This window comes from Urocitellus parryii, chromosome Y, assembly GCF_045843805.1.
Source record: "Urocitellus parryii isolate mUroPar1 chromosome Y, mUroPar1.hap1, whole genome shotgun sequence".
NCBI lineage: Eukaryota > Metazoa > Chordata > Mammalia > Rodentia > Sciuridae > Urocitellus > Urocitellus parryii.
This window is the reverse complement of record NC_135548.1, coordinates 33,240,846-33,256,750: the sequence shown is the minus strand read 5'-3', so window position 1 is coordinate 33,256,750 and position 15,905 is coordinate 33,240,846. Positions and strand designations below refer to the sequence as shown.

The 15,905-nt window shown below is 33.9% G+C and overlaps 1 protein-coding gene across 1 annotated transcript in view; it reads left to right on the top strand.

Annotated features, from left to right (window-relative positions):
* The window catches only part of LOC144251092 (cysteine-rich secretory protein LCCL domain-containing 1-like), a 42,349-nt gene extending 29,715 nt beyond the window's left edge, over window positions 1-12,634 (top strand). The window contains 5 exon segments of the mRNA XM_077794211.1: window positions 100-143; window positions 242-314; window positions 5,721-5,796; window positions 9,935-10,071; window positions 12,583-12,634. Of these exon segments, the coding sequence (XP_077650337.1) occupies window positions 100-143; window positions 242-314; window positions 5,721-5,796; window positions 9,935-10,071; window positions 12,583-12,634 (382 nt within the window).
* Window positions 12,635-15,905: the final 3,271 nt, after the last annotated feature.

Below are 15,905 nucleotides of genomic sequence, written 5' to 3'. Positions count from 1 at the left end.
TTAAAAATACAGTGTGCATGGATCTGAAAGGCCCTAGCAGTTACACTTATGATGATGCCTAAAAGCAAATGATTGATATTACTGTCTTTTTATCTTTAGCAAATATCAGTCTGCTAATTCCTTCACAGTCTCTAAAGTAACAGGTGAGACTTTTTTTTTTTAAATTTCATTTCCTTATTACTGTGTGTTGAGTTTTCATTTCTAACAGAGTCACTTATTGTTTTGTGCTTTTATTCTTCAGTTCAGGCTGTGACTTGTGAAACTACTGTGGAACAGCTCTTTCCATTTCATAAGCCTGCTTCACATTGCCCAAGGTAATGTTTTCTAAATTTTCTTATGTGTGTATGTATATGTGCATATGTATGTTTGTGTTTGTGTGTGTGTGTGTGTGTGTGTGTGTGTGTGTGTGTATGGCTTTAGTCTGTTTTTACATGAAATTCTATGTCTCTAGGATTCAAATTATAGTGGAATTTATTGACTAAAAAAAAAAAAGATCATATACATACGATCTTGAACTGCTAAGCAGTAAAAAGTGATAGGACTTCACAAACTTCACACACTCCTGGCCCTCCTAGTATGTCTTCTCCAAATTCCAGAGTACTTACTGCTATTCTTTAGCAACAAGGATGGTGCATGTGATTTGTATGTTCATATTTGCTACAAAAGAGTTCTTTATCAGTCTGCTTGGGCTACTATAATAAAATGCCATAGACCAGATGGTATAAACAACAAAAATGTTTTCCTCACAGTTCTAGAGGTTTGGGATGTCCAAAATCAAGTTGCCGTATAATTTGGTTACTTATTGGGACTCTTCCTAGCTGTCAGGTAGCATAATGTATTTTGTGTCCTCACATGGTGGCTGGAGAAAGGGCTTACTCCCTTGTATCTCTTCTTAGAAGGTCACTAATTCTTATATTTGGTAAGGGGCCCTCCCTTATGTCATGTTGTAACCTTAATTCCCTTCATAAAGGTCCTATCACAAAGTCACAATGGGGTTTGGACTTCAGCATATGAATTTTGAGATACAAAAACATTCTTTCTATAAAATGTTCCTCCACAGACACTGAAATGATGTAGTTTTAGCATTGCTATTCAGTTTCTAAATTAGATTAATCTAATTGCAACTCATAAGTCAAAAGGCCTATGTCTGCTTTTCTTTTAGTTTTTAATATGTTCTTAAAAATTATAATGAAATTTATCTACTATAAAATAATGAAGAAAAAGTCTTCACTTTTCTGAACCAAGCTAAGATGAACACTATTAGAGGAACAGTACATCCACAAGCCATCATCAACACTGAAGAAAAGTAAACTATGTGACTACACATACTGTCTTAATCATAGACATGCTACTTCCCAAACTCATAATGAGATTTAGAGAAATAATGGTAGTTTGATGACAGAGGTTGAGGTAGGACGATCATGAGTTCAAATCTAGCCTCAGCAAAAGTGAGGCCCTAAGCAACTCAGTGAGACTCTATCTCTAAATAAAATACAAAATAGGGCTGGGGAATGTGGCTCAGTGGTCAAGCATTCCTGAGTTCAATTCCTGCTAACTCCCCCTTCTCCCCCCCCCCCCCGCCAAAAAAATTAAGGAATCTAATTATATGGTAAAATTTATTTACTTAGGAAAACCCTTTTAAAACTGAAGTAATATCTCAGTTAAAGAATGAGCTTGTTGTTGACAAAGTAACAGAAGACTATGTTGTTGATACAGGAAAGCAAATACTTCATCTGTCAGAAGGAAGATTCTCAATTATTGATGTGATTTAAGGTATCAATTCTTTCGCACAGGAATATCTAACCTGTTTCCTTTTGAACACTAAATCCTTTTATTTCTACTCTAATGCAAGAATACTGTTGTAATGTTTTGGGTCAGCTAACTTGGTGCATACTGATTTGAGACTTCTGGATTCTTCAGCGTATGTGTTTTATTAAAGTCAGCAGATTACAAAATGGATGGAATACTTTGAGGATCCCTTACTGTATGAAATTCTTTGTATACTTTTTCACCATCTGACCACAAATGAACTATATGTTAAACATTTTTTTTAATATTTTTATTTTTTGGGGTACTGGAGGTTTAACTCAGGGGCACTTGACCACTGAGCCACATCCCCAGCCTTATTTTATATTTTATTTAGAGACAGGGTCCTACTGAGTTGCTGAGCACCTCAATTTTGCTGAGGATGGCTTTGAACTCATGATCCTCCTGCGTTAACCTCCCAATCCAGTGAGATTATAGGCATGTGCTACTTGTTGCCTGGCTATGTTAAAAATTTGTTATAATAAAATAATCTTCTGTTTCTAGAGCTTCACCAGTTATGCTATTACAAAGCCTACTGATTTGATTAAGTCATTATGTAATTTTAGAAAATTTTGCAGGATTTTTTTCAGACTAGTCCTGTATTTACAGATTACATGTTTATAGGGAGAAGTAGAGATATATTGATAGGTGAAGTTGATGAATTTTAGCATCAAAATTCCACATTTATAAATATTTATTATTCACCATATGCCAGTACTATTCTAGGGCCCATGCAGCTAAATGAGTAGGAATAAATAATAAGCATAATCTCCATGAAGCATAGACTATAAAGTCTTTCTTTAGTAAATACTCAACAAATGGTAATTCTGTCTCTCTCACAGTATGTATAAAAATATTTTTCCCATAGAGAAAAATCATTCAAGTAAAATATTAATTAATGAGTTTCCTACTTCTTGTCTTATTCCAGGAAGGGAAGCATCCAAAAAAGGAAAATGATATAAATTTTTAAATTTTAATTTTATTATGTTTTCACCAAATAATAAAACCATAGAGTTAATAATTTATACATGATTTTTACCTTACGTAGTTTGGAAAGTACCTCCTTATACACTTTTTAACTTTTTGTTTTATTGAATAGTGAAACCAAGATTATCTTTTCTCATGTAAAATTTTTAATAGCTCATAAATTAGGTCATAATTGTATAACTGATATAATAGTTTATAACTTTTAGGGAACAATATTATTGATGTATCTGCCTTAGAGTTTTATTTCACTTAAGGGTATATCCTGGAGAACAATGGCAAGGATAATATAAATAAAGTAGCTAATGAAGGATATGAAGGACTGCTTGCATAGTCATGTCCTTGGGAGGTTTCATAGATACAGAATAACCTAAAATAAACTGTAGAATTTGTGTGTGTGTGTGTGTGTGTGTATGCACGCGTGTGTGCACACACATTTGTATTACTAGAAATCTTATCCTGCTTTACATTTATCTATAAATAATTACGTCTTTAAAGTTATTGAATACTTAAGATGTAAAAGTGTCATTAAAATGTGTTAGCATTTTAATTCAAGGCTTACAGGCAAAATATAGATAATGGAATGTTTACTAGATCACTGCCTACCTTCTCTGTAGAATGTAATGAGATGTTAAAAATAGATATAGGATATAAGCAAAAAAATTGCCCTGTCTTTTCTGCTTTTACCTGAAATTAACTAAGTAGATATTAACTCACCTCAAAGCTATTGACCTTGGCCTTCTGTAAACCAAGTGTTAAATATAAGTAAGGTAGAGTTCACACAGCATGACTTTAAGGGCATAGCAGGTAGTTTTACAACCAGTGGGAGGGCAGTGAATGTCCAACAGTTCCCAAATATAGTCAGCTCATTTTCCAGTCTATGGGACACCCTTCGTTCTTTAAAACGAGATGGGGCTACCAGCTTTGAGCTTAGGGGCACTCCACCACTGAGCCATATCCCCAGCTCTATTTTATATTTTACTTAGAGACAGGGTCTCACTGAGTTGCTTAGGGCCTCTATAAGTTACTGAGTCTGGCTCAGCCCTACAGCTACTGGGATTGCAGGCATGTGCCATTGTGCCCCGCAACACTGTCTTTTATAATAGTCAGTTTTTAAATTCAAAGTTATAAAACACTCAGATTTATTTATTTCTTATTGTTTAAATAGTTCTGGTTTAGATATTTAAATATGAAATATGTACAGTCAAAAGTATACAGTGTTATGCATATTTTAGAAATAAGAACTAGAGCTATTTTTAAAAGCTATCCTGAGGAAGAGCTGCTTAATTGGTTAAGGTAGTTTCAATGAAAATTTTGAAAATCATTGATACCACCATCCACCAGTGATTTTCATGTAGTTGTTATATTGAGAATCTCATTTAATATGTAAAACTTAATTGTAGTTTTTCCAATGTTGGTTTATATTTCCTTTTAGTGCATGAATATGTGTTGGCATGTATGCTTGCATGCATGTGCATGTGTGTACATGAGATAGGGGGAGAGAATAAACTAAGAAGAGCAATTGATCTTTAAAAATGTGCTATATGACAGTTTCTTGAACTCTAGGAGTAGATTTGAAAATATTTTTGATTAAACACTGATAATTGAACTTTATATTTAAATAAAGTTTTGGGAAATTTGTTTTACATGAACTAATCCAGTCAGATAACAGGAAATAGGATATCTGGGGAAAGAACTTTTTATGCAAAGAAGAATATGATTATGTCCCAATGTCCCAAGGCAGAATCACATTGTGTTTAAGAAATATCATGTCAAACCATCATGACTGGGGCAGAGTGAGGAAGAAAAAGAGGAGTGTTTAGCTCAGAAAGTTAATGGTGTACTGAATATGCAGGGCTTATTGGACATTCTAAGCATCTTGTCATTTCTTTGAATGAAATGGAAAGCCCCTGGAGTATTTGAAGCAGAGAAATGATGTGTTTGGACTTATACATATGGATATAGATTGGAGAGAACCAGTAATGAACAAGATCATCCCTGGAGAGCCTGTTGCGGTCAATTTGACAGTAGATGATAGAATCCAGAGTCACTGAGCTTGAGATGCTTAGGGATCTCTGATCTTAGATATATCCTAAGGTGTAGCCAATAGAAATGGCTGGGTTGAATGTAAGGTGTGAGATAAAGAAAGGGACCATGGGTAGAATAAAGGTTTTGGCTGAGACTCCTATAATAATGAAAATACCATGTATTGTGATGGGAATCCTACAAAGAAATAGATTTGGGGAGTAGAGATTAGGAATTTTTATTCATACAAAATAAATTTGAGATATTAATTAGACCTCAAACTAACAGGAGGGTTGAATAAATGGCAGGAGATATATATAGAGAGAGAGAGCCTTGCTTTTGCTGAGGCTGGCATTGAACTTGACTCAGCCTACTGAGCCTCTGGGATTATAGGCTTGTGCCATCTCACCCAACTATAATTTTTGAATAAAAGAAGTCCCAACTGCAGATACAAATTTGGAAATCAGGTGTTTGTAAATGATAATTAAAGCCATGAATTGAATATAAGACAAAATATGTAAACAGAAAAGGAACTATGAGATGTTATGACAGTGACTCAGATTTTCCTAGTTGTCTGTTGACTACATTTTTCTACAGACACAGTGAGTAGCAGATTCCCCACTGCATAGAGTTGCTTTTGATATTTTCTTCTTCTTTGAATCCCCAAGTTAAATGTCTTCCTGACTAAATTTAAGATCTCACATTTGTGCTGAAACTTAGATGTGGATAAAATAAACAGAAGCAATTGTGCCGATTGCCTGCTTGTACAATTGACCTACTTCAGGAGAGAAAAAAATAATAGGGTTTACAATGTTGAGTTTGGTTCTGTGTATGAATGCCTATGTTCTTATTAATAAGAATGACTGAAGTAAACCACTTACATTACATGTTGGTTTTTTTTTCAGAGTATATTGTCCTCGTAACTGTATGCAGGCAAATCCACATTATGCTCGTGTAATTGGATCTCAAATTTACTCTGATGTATCTTAATTAATACAGATCTCAATATTCATGCTTATATAAAAATATATACATGTATTTAAATGTATATATGTGCCTTTATGTAGAGAATAAGAAAAGTTTCTTTACCCAGAGACTTACTCTTGGAACAGTTACTCAATAATATCACTGAAAAATGAATACATTCATGTGCAAATATGAGTGTAAAATAGTTTATTTTGCATAAGTTGTTATTTATATCTTTCCAGTATGTCTTTTCACCACAATTTTTGTTATTGCATTATAGTTATACATAACGATTGGATTTGTTGTTACATATTCCTACATACACACAATATGACAATATGATTTGGCCCATATCACTCCCTAGCATATATCTTTTTCATGTATTTTATATCAGGCACTTAAAGGAATAACCTTGGAGGCATTATTGGGAAGGAAAATGCATTTTTATTTTTTCTTCCTTTTAATTCATCCACATCTGAAGTATAAATTGGATGGTTACGGATTTGCTAAACATATAGAATTTGCTAAATGCATAGAAAGTATTCTAGTGGTTACATGACTATATGTTTGACAAAGTCACTGAACTGTATGCCTTTTTAGAAAAGGTTGAATTGGTAAATTTTATTCTATGTAAATTATTCCTTAATAAACTTAGTTGAAAAATTTAAAAAGATCTATTTGAGAAGTAGCTTAGAATACAAATCAGATCATTCCCTAAAGTGCAAAAGGAAACTAATTGCATGTATGCTGTAAGTAGATGACTTAAGAGGGTTGAACAATGAATATTAACTATGATGGTTTCCTTATGGATAAATGTACTTTGAGCAAGGTTTAAAGTGTTGGTTGGTAGAGGAGATTATGGAACATTCTGGGTGGTTTGCATGATATCTACAAATACATGGATTAAATGTGTTGCTCGTAGCCATACCTTGAAAATTGGAGCTAAGAAAGGCCACAGCCAAATTAGTCTGAAAGAGAGAGAGGAATCTGCTCTGGGAATGTATAGGTGAAGACGCTGAAAGTCATGCTGATGAGTTTAGATTTCATGCTGTAGACATGTAGAAACCATCACAGATTTCTAAGCCAAAGAGTTACAAAAACAAATTTAAGAATCTTCTTGTTTTGATTTTTTAGTTTGCTCTAATTAGTTATACATGATAGTAGAATGCATTTTGACACATTGTACACAAATGGAGCACAACTTTTCATTCTTCTGGCTGTACAGAGTATAGGGTCACACCAATCGTGTAGTTATGCATGTATATAGGGTAATAGTATCCATCTCATTCTACTGTCTTTTGCATTGCCAACACCCCCACCCCTCCTCTCACTCCCCTCTACACAATCCAAAGTAAGAATGTACTTATTCAATAGAATACTACAAGAATCTGATTGTGTAAAGAAGCCTGAAATATGCATATTACCACCTTGTCTCTTTTGAAACATTCCCAAATTCAGCTTTGAAATTATTCTCCCATTCTAAGCATTACAAGCTTTAGATTTGCAATTTGCATTATTACTGTCAGCTGCTTAAATTTCCTACAGATACCTGGAATTTGCTAGCCCTCACATTTGTGTTTATATTCTTATCTCTTTGAAATACACCCTTTTTGAAATTTTTCTGTCAAATTCATGGCTGTTTCTTATATTCCAAATTATTGCTACTTTCTCTGTGAGGTACCTTGCTGGCCCTCCTAATTCAATCATGAATTCATCCTGCTTTCATCTCCTATTGTGTTGCCTTTACCACTTTACCTATTTTGTTAGGTATCCTGTTGGTTACCCTGTCTGTCTTATTAGTTTGTGAGTTCCTCAAGGGCAGCAGCTGTGCTGTCCATCATTTCTACATCACTTCTTTGATATCTGCCAAGTTATGCTTGTTCCTGCTCTGACAGAACCTAGAGCACACAGTGTCATCCGACTCTAAGCAAATAGCTTACACATAAATATTTGCTGAAAACAACTAATGAATGTGTAGGAATGTGTCTATCTGGACTCTTCAGAGACTTCCAGAAGCATTGTTTCTTCCGATTTTCCCATTAAGCATCAGAACTTTTAATTTTAGTCATGCCTGTAAAAAAGTCTTTCAGAATTGTCCATTCAATTCTATACCTTGAAGCCACCATTTTCTAGAATTAGAGTTTGTTAGATCTTGTATCCTGATATCATTTTATCTTCCTATCTCAGTAAAGTGGGTAGATAATATGTATCATTATTTGGTTCTTTAGGGAGTAAGTTGGCAATATAAAAATTACAGTCACATGGGGAGTGCAGAGTCAGATTAAACCAATAATTTCCAGGGTTCCCAGCTCCTACAATATATATAATCCCTTTAAATAAGGTTGATATGGAAAGATGAGCATTAGTCAACCAAATTGCCTCCCTCTGGCTTTCTCTTTCTCTCTGCCCTCTCCTACTTTACACTGTAGAGTTAGAACGTGAACATTTTACTGCCTTGAATTTTTATTGGTAGTTTATTACAGATTGTTAATTTCACATTCATTACAAAATTCCACTATATGCATGGAGAAAATTCTTATTTCTTTCAAATAATATATTCTTACAAAGTATGGATATGAAAAAAAAAAAAAAAAACTTCTGACTTTTGAACTCAGCTGGAATGCCTGCTGACTGCAGAGCTGTAAGCTAAACAATAGTCTCAAAACATAGTAAAAGTGTTTGGATTTAGTGAATGTTATCATCTAAGCACTTTTGTTGCCTTGGGGGAAAAAATGCTGATATTACCCTTTTAACAGAAGAGCAAAAATATGTGTACAGAACTGTTTCTATTTCCATGTGTTATGAACTGTATTTGGATACGATTATGAATTCAGTGTGGGCCTTTCATATGGTCAATAAAATGCCTCCTTAGAGTCTGGACACAAGGTTTTAGATGTGTGGTATTTTGGTGAGATAGGAAAAGCCTGAGAAGGATTAAACAGCCTGGCTGAAGGCTCTTTGAGCTAATAAATACTGACTGATGGCACAGAGTTCAGAGCACAGCCAGAAAGCAAGGTCATGTAAGATATACACGCTTATGTGAACTTTAAAAAAGCATATTCAGTCACCCACATGTGCAGAGAGATAAGAACAGAACATGCCAATGAGACTGGGAAAGACCCATGGGGATTTGAGGTGGGTGGCTCTATACTGAAACAGTTCAGGCATTTCCTGTTATGGGATTTCCTTAGGCTGCACTCAGCTATCGACAAATTTTGGTAGAACATTTGGCTTAAAGCCAATAGTAAAATCTAGGAAAGACTGTGATAGGCCAAAAGAAATTATTTGACTTTTAGGATTCATTTAAAAATTTTGAAAGTATTAGACTTGAAACAGTAATTTTCTCCTTCATAGAAATTGTATTAAATTCAGATTATGTAACTGGTACATTGTAAACAAAGTCATTTTTCTAATACTCATGTCAGGTGCTTCAAACCAGAGTAATAATAACCGTTGCAAATCTAAGTAGAAGCTATATTTTTTTCTTTTTTGTCACAAATATTTTTATTAGTGCATTATAATTACACATAATAGTGGAATTCATTGCTACATATTTGTAAATGCACACAATATAACAGTGTAATCTGTAATCTGGTCACTTTGTGTTATTCTGTAGGGCAAAACATTTCTGCATAGAATTTTATTATGTAATAGGAAAAAAATCCCCATTTAATATATGCCCATATTTTGGCAAATGGACCATAGAGATATAAAACTAAGGTTATATGGAAGTCAAAAGGGAACATGAATGAGGCACAGATAATCCAACCTATGAACATTTCAGCAGACTGATTTCAGTATGCATCAGCAAAGGGTAAAATTTAATAATGACACATAGGACCCTGAGGAGATAAAAGGACCTAACTTGCTTTTTTATTGCTTTGACTATAAAAGCCTGTTTTTTGTACAGCACTAGTGTTTGTAGATTAGATGGTGGAAGGGTGTTACCATGGAAGCCACCCTCAAGATCTTCCTTCAGACTTTCTCAGGATTGGCTTTGACTTTGTGCCTTTTGAAACATTCCTTTATATGCCAAACATTGTCCAGGAACTCCTAAATGGCTGCATAGACAGATGTCAGAAGTAGAAGAATAGGCTGTGCAAGTTCCGCAGTACTTTCCTAATAGTGGCGCGTTTTCTCCTTGCCTCCTCAGCTGTCCAGTATCTGCGGAGCAGCAGTACATGCTGGAGTGGTTCGAAATCATGGTGGTTATGTTGATGTTATGCCTGTGGACAAAAGGAAGACTTACACGGCTTCTTTTTCTTCTCAGAAAGGTAAAAACAAGCATGTGTGTATGTGTATGTGTAGTGTGTGCAATTGTTTTCATGTACCTACCTTGTGATGTATGGTTGCTTCACAGCAGACCCACTTGCACATGATTTCATTAGGCGACCCAGCTTGGGTGTTTCCTTTACATACTTGTGTAATGACTGGTTTTCCAGGGGTGGGAGAATCTGCAGTACCAGAGGTGCCTGTCTCCTGCAGGCTTATAAAAATCAACATGAAAATCTGATTACAAGTCAGAACCATTCTTTTGTTAATTGCTCTTATAATTAGGAAATTTCTTTCAACCTCTTTTGGATTTTCTAGATTAGGTTTTATACTTAATTCTTTCTCGATGAACAAGGCACTGAATATTTCTCTAATCCAGTTATCTGACAAAGTATTTGACAAAAATAATGAGTCTGATTTTCCCTAGAACCAAATTCTCTTTTGCACTGGAACTTGGATGCCTTTTATGTTGTAAACGAACTCTTTCAGGTCCTCTCATGGTATTTAGCTCATTAGTGTTATATATACTTGGGGATTTGAGAAAAATTCATGTGGCTCACCTTATCATGTGTTAATAAATAATAAGATAAATGAACCCTCAATGATTTTTTGAAATTATTGGTACTTTGGAAGTAATGTTATGTCCCACTTATTTGTATAGACACAGAATAAAATCCCTAACTTTTAGATGTTTCCTGGGATTTCCAAAATTACCAATGGATGATTCGTATATCAACTAGTTACTCTAAAGAACACCACAGGATATGCCATGCAGGATATCTAGATTGTCTTTCACATAACCTTCTGGGTATCAGCCTCATAAAAAGACAAATCTGCATTTAGTACCTATATTCAGATGAGATCATATCAAGAGGCCATTATTGAGAGGGGGATTTCTCAATAACTTGCCTCCTGGCCTCGAGAATCAGATATGATATGCAAAGTGAATTCTTGAGTCTATAGAATCTGATATTTCCATTATAAGCTAACCTGAGTGATATGATTCCATTCACTGCTTATATTTCTTAAATTCATCTTGAAGCTATAAAATGGCATTCTAACAAAATTGAGAATAATAATTTTGGAGTATCTGATATGAATATTCCAGACACTAGGCACTACCATACTCTAAGTATTTTCTCTCAACTTCACCAAAAGCCCCATAATGTCTATTCAGTTCTGTAAACTCTGATGTATACACATGTTAACTGTTGTTCCAAGTTGGTTAAATAATTGACGTGCCCAAGGTCACATAACTTAATAATCCCTGAACTCAGACTCCACACTAAGGCTATGGGCTCAGAGATAAACCTTGAACTTGAGCATTTGCTTGTGTGAAAAACTTGGTGCATGTGTGTCCATCCATATATTTTGTGTGTGTATGCACATTTGTGGTTTCTGCATCATTTTTCTCACTTTAAAATTCTCTTCCAGGGCTGGAGATGTGGCTCAAGCAGTAGCGCACTCGCCTGGCATGCAGGCGGCCCAGGTTCGATCCTCAGCACCACATACAAACAAAGATGTTTTGCCTGCTGAAAACTAAAAAATAAATATTAAAAAAAATTAAAAGAACTCCTAAAATTCTTCCTTTTATTACATATATATATAAAGAAATACATGAAAGCACTTACACTTTATCTCTTTCTTAGCACTCATTGTATTGATCATTTATTGCCTTTAAAATCTTTTAAAATTATTAAGCCAATAGAACTATGTAAAAAAGCAAAAACTTTAAAAGCTCCTAGTTGAAAGATGAAATAATGATTAATGATCTTATCAATATGTTTTAATTTCTAGAAATTTAAGCAAAATGTAGTTTAATCATTGATGCCAAATAAAAAATAAACAATTTAATAAAGAGTAGAATTTATGGTTCTCATTACTTTTAACTCTGTTTTAAAAGTACCTCCAAAATGACACTGCATGCTTTGTGGTATGTGTGTATGTGTGTGTTTTCCCATTTTGGTGAAGAAATTTTTGAATGTTTTCAGACTTCATCATTAAATTTTCCTGCTAATATTTTCCTTGAGAATGTGGATGTTATGAAGAATTAATCTATGCAATAGCAATATAATTTAAATTCTGTCAGAAATGATACTGACCTAGTACTCCACAATATTGCTTAAGTATCAAACATCTTTTTGACTTGGAGTTAACTTTTGTCTATAAAAATCAATTGTAAACTGAGTCTCCGCATTACCTCAAAAAAGTGGAGTGATGAGTGCCTATCTCTGTTTTATTAGAATCAAAGGAAATAAAATATGAAAACTTGATACAGACTTTGTGACATTTTCTAGAGACTACTATTACTCCGATTGCACATCTTCAATTTCTTTAATGAACTTTCAGTCTAGCATACAACCAAAATTTAAAGAATTATGTCATCCTCACTCACACATTCCAATAGCTACAAATTATAGTGGCCTTAGAAAGTTAATCATCTGGATTCATATAACTGTCATAAGACAGCATGATTTATTAGAAGGATTATGTTTAGAGATGACATCAATATTTTTTTCATTTCTGCAGTTTACAGAATCCTCCAGGAGGAAAGGCATTCAGAGTATTTGCTGTTGTGTGAAATGGAACACTTGGAAGGGTATCATAAAGACTATTCCAAATGTCATATTTCTGAAGTTTGTATAAAACTGTAACATTACTGTACAGAAGATAGCAGCTATTTTCAGCCCCCCAAAAGTGCCAACTGCATAAAAATTGATAGACAAAATCTATAAAATAAAACATGGGACATTAACTTTGAAAAAAGTAATGAATATGTAATGGTTTTAGAAATCCTGTGTTAAATATTGCTATATTTTCTTAGCAGTTATTTCTACAGTTAATTACATAGTCATGATTGTTCTACATTATATATGTTATATTATATGGTGCTTTGTATATGCCACTAATAAAACAAATCTCAACATTGAATGTGAATGGTCCTCAGAAAATTATCTGGTGCATTTAAAAATAATCAACTCTAAAATGAAAAGAAATCTTTTTATCACATTTTCCTCAGCTATTGTTACCTGCACTAAATCTCAAGTTTGTTTTCCATTGAATACCTGAACAGTTTTTTTTCTTTTGTTAAGTTTAGGAATATAGAATAGTAAATCATGTTATTACACTCGCTATTTTGTTTAAAATAATTCTTTAATATTCAGATGAATCTATTAAAATGTTTGGTTTCTTGGGAATGGCTTTAATAGTAAATGGAATAAGGTAAAAGTAGTGGTATGAAAACATTTCTAGTGATCATGTCATAAATATAGGTTAAGCATGGGTAGCTATAGCTTCCTGTGCAATGTTTAAATTGAGGTCACAACATTGTCTTTTATATCGTGGCAAATACTCCTGCAGGCCAGGAAGTATAATAGCAAAACATTTAACAAAGATGAACTAATGTATTGCATCATCATTGCTACTGATCTTCATAGTGGCAAATGGCCTTATGTATAAATGTTGTCATATTATAGTACCAATAGTGATGATATATTTGTTTCTATGAAAGATGTTTTGTGCGTTGAGACTAAAAAAATCTGTAAAATGTTACTTTTGATATTTTTTCTGCTGGTGAATTTGTGCATTTCCTATAAACATATTAAAATTAATAATGTTTCAAAGTATTGTTTTCAGTTCTGTTTGTATGGTGCATGCTTTGATTTAGAAGTACTATTGCAATTAATGAGCACAATTGGTAGAAGTTGTCTAAATTCGAGTTATTAACTATTTTAGTTAGTTTTTGCCTCACTGTGACCAAAATACCTGACAACAACAGCTTAGAGGAGGAAAAGTTTATTTGGGGCTCACAGTTGCAGAGGTCTCATTTCATAGAGTTCTCTGTTGCTCTGGGCCCACGGCAGTACATCATGGGGGAAGGGCCCAGTGGAGGAGAGCTGCTCTGCTCATGGCTCATTCTGGAAGCAAAAAGTGAGGGGGAGGGGAAGATGTGCCCTTCCAGTGACCCACCTCCTCCAGACACATTCTTTCCTGTGTACAAGTTTCCACCTATTCAGTCCATTCAAACTAGGATGAACTGATTAGGTCACACTCCCATAATCTAATCATTTGACCTCTGAATACTTTTTTCTGCATTAACAGAAGTTTTTTTTGGGAAAACTCATATCCAAACCAAAACTTTGGTATTAGTATAAATAAACATAATAATAGAAGGTTGCAAAGTCAGTGTAATTACTTAGGTATATTTAAAATGTGGAGGAGAAAACACTTTTTTTTTTTTTTGGTATCAGTGATTGAACCCAGAGACATTTAACCATTGAGCCACATCCTTAGTTCTTTTTTTTATATTTTTATTTATTTAGAGACAGGGTCTTACTGAGTTGCTTAAGGCCTCACTAAGTTGTTGATATTGGCTTTGAACTCACAGTCCTGGCTCTCAGCCTCCCTAGCTACTAGAATTACAGGTGTGCGCCACCAGGCCTGGCTACAGTCATGTCATTTTAGAAGTATAATCACAAGAAAAAAAATTTGAATAAAATGAGAGAAATGTATTCTTAAAGTAGAAGAAAAGAGCTCAAAAGATATGCAGTGACTGAAATTATGAAAGATTTGGCAAGACAATAAATACCTAAAGAATTTTTAGAGAGTAATTGAGCAGTGTTTAGGTGCAGATAAATGGGAGATCATTTATATGCAGGGGTCAAGGATAGCAAGCAAGCTGGATAATTAAAAAGAAAAAAAGAGAATCATATGACCACAGAAAGGCAAATTTGTGAATGAGCCAAAATTTCTTATTGGAGAATCAACAGGCAGATGGCTAGTTCAAAATATAGATAGCCAAAAGTTCTTGATTTAGACATTAAAAATTCAAAACTTAAAGCAGATTTTGTGGGAGCACTTTTTCTAAAACATACATGCTTTACCACCTTTTAAAATAGTGTGTTATGAATTTATTCTTCTGTTTCTCACTTGTTATCCCACAGTAGGGACTTCCCATCAATTTTGTTAGTTACACAGTTTCTTGAATTTGTCCCTAGTTAGAGCTCCATCATGCACTGTCACTCACTGGAGCCCCTTTGTTAGGTCCCTCTCATTTCCTTTCAATGCATGTTTATTTTTTCATCAATCTTTCCCTTTCCTGAGTTTCCATTGTTTAAGAAAACCAAACTCCATTATAAAAGCATTTAAGAACTTACATGGTCACATTTATATTGTCTGTCTTCTACACAAGGCTATGGACTTGGGTGGGTTATTAAACTTTCTATTCTTCTGTTACCACACCTGAAAAATGGATATATAACCTCTCAGAGAGAGTGCTCTCAGAATCAATTGTGACATTATGTGTAATGTACTAAGAAGAACTTTACACAAATAATATATGGTCAGTGTTCATTTTTATCATTATTTTGTTATTATTTACCTTGAAAAACTATGTACCTATCATACTATACTATTCATCCTTTGACACTTCAGTAAGTGTGAAATCTTCTAGGAATTTTTCTTTAATTCTTTTGGTAATAATTCAATGCTTCCAATATCATGCCTTTTTAATTTGACCCTATTAATTATTAAATTAGCTTGTGTTATATCTAGTTCTTTAAACTTGACAGTAAGTCTTTGAGAATGATAATATTCTTATCTCTCTCTACCTGAGAGTACAATTAGCTGAATGAGTTTGCACTTATTGCACTCTGCAATTACCGAGTATATATTGTTGAATGAATATTACAAGGATTCCTAATTTGATTGTGGATTACATAAGTGAATATTTTTTTGCATATTATCATAGTAGAAGGTCAACATTAATGTAAAGTATTATCATGGAGATGATAGACATTCTTTATGTGGATTTAAAACAGGTCAATACTTATAGAATAGTATCAGCATCATTA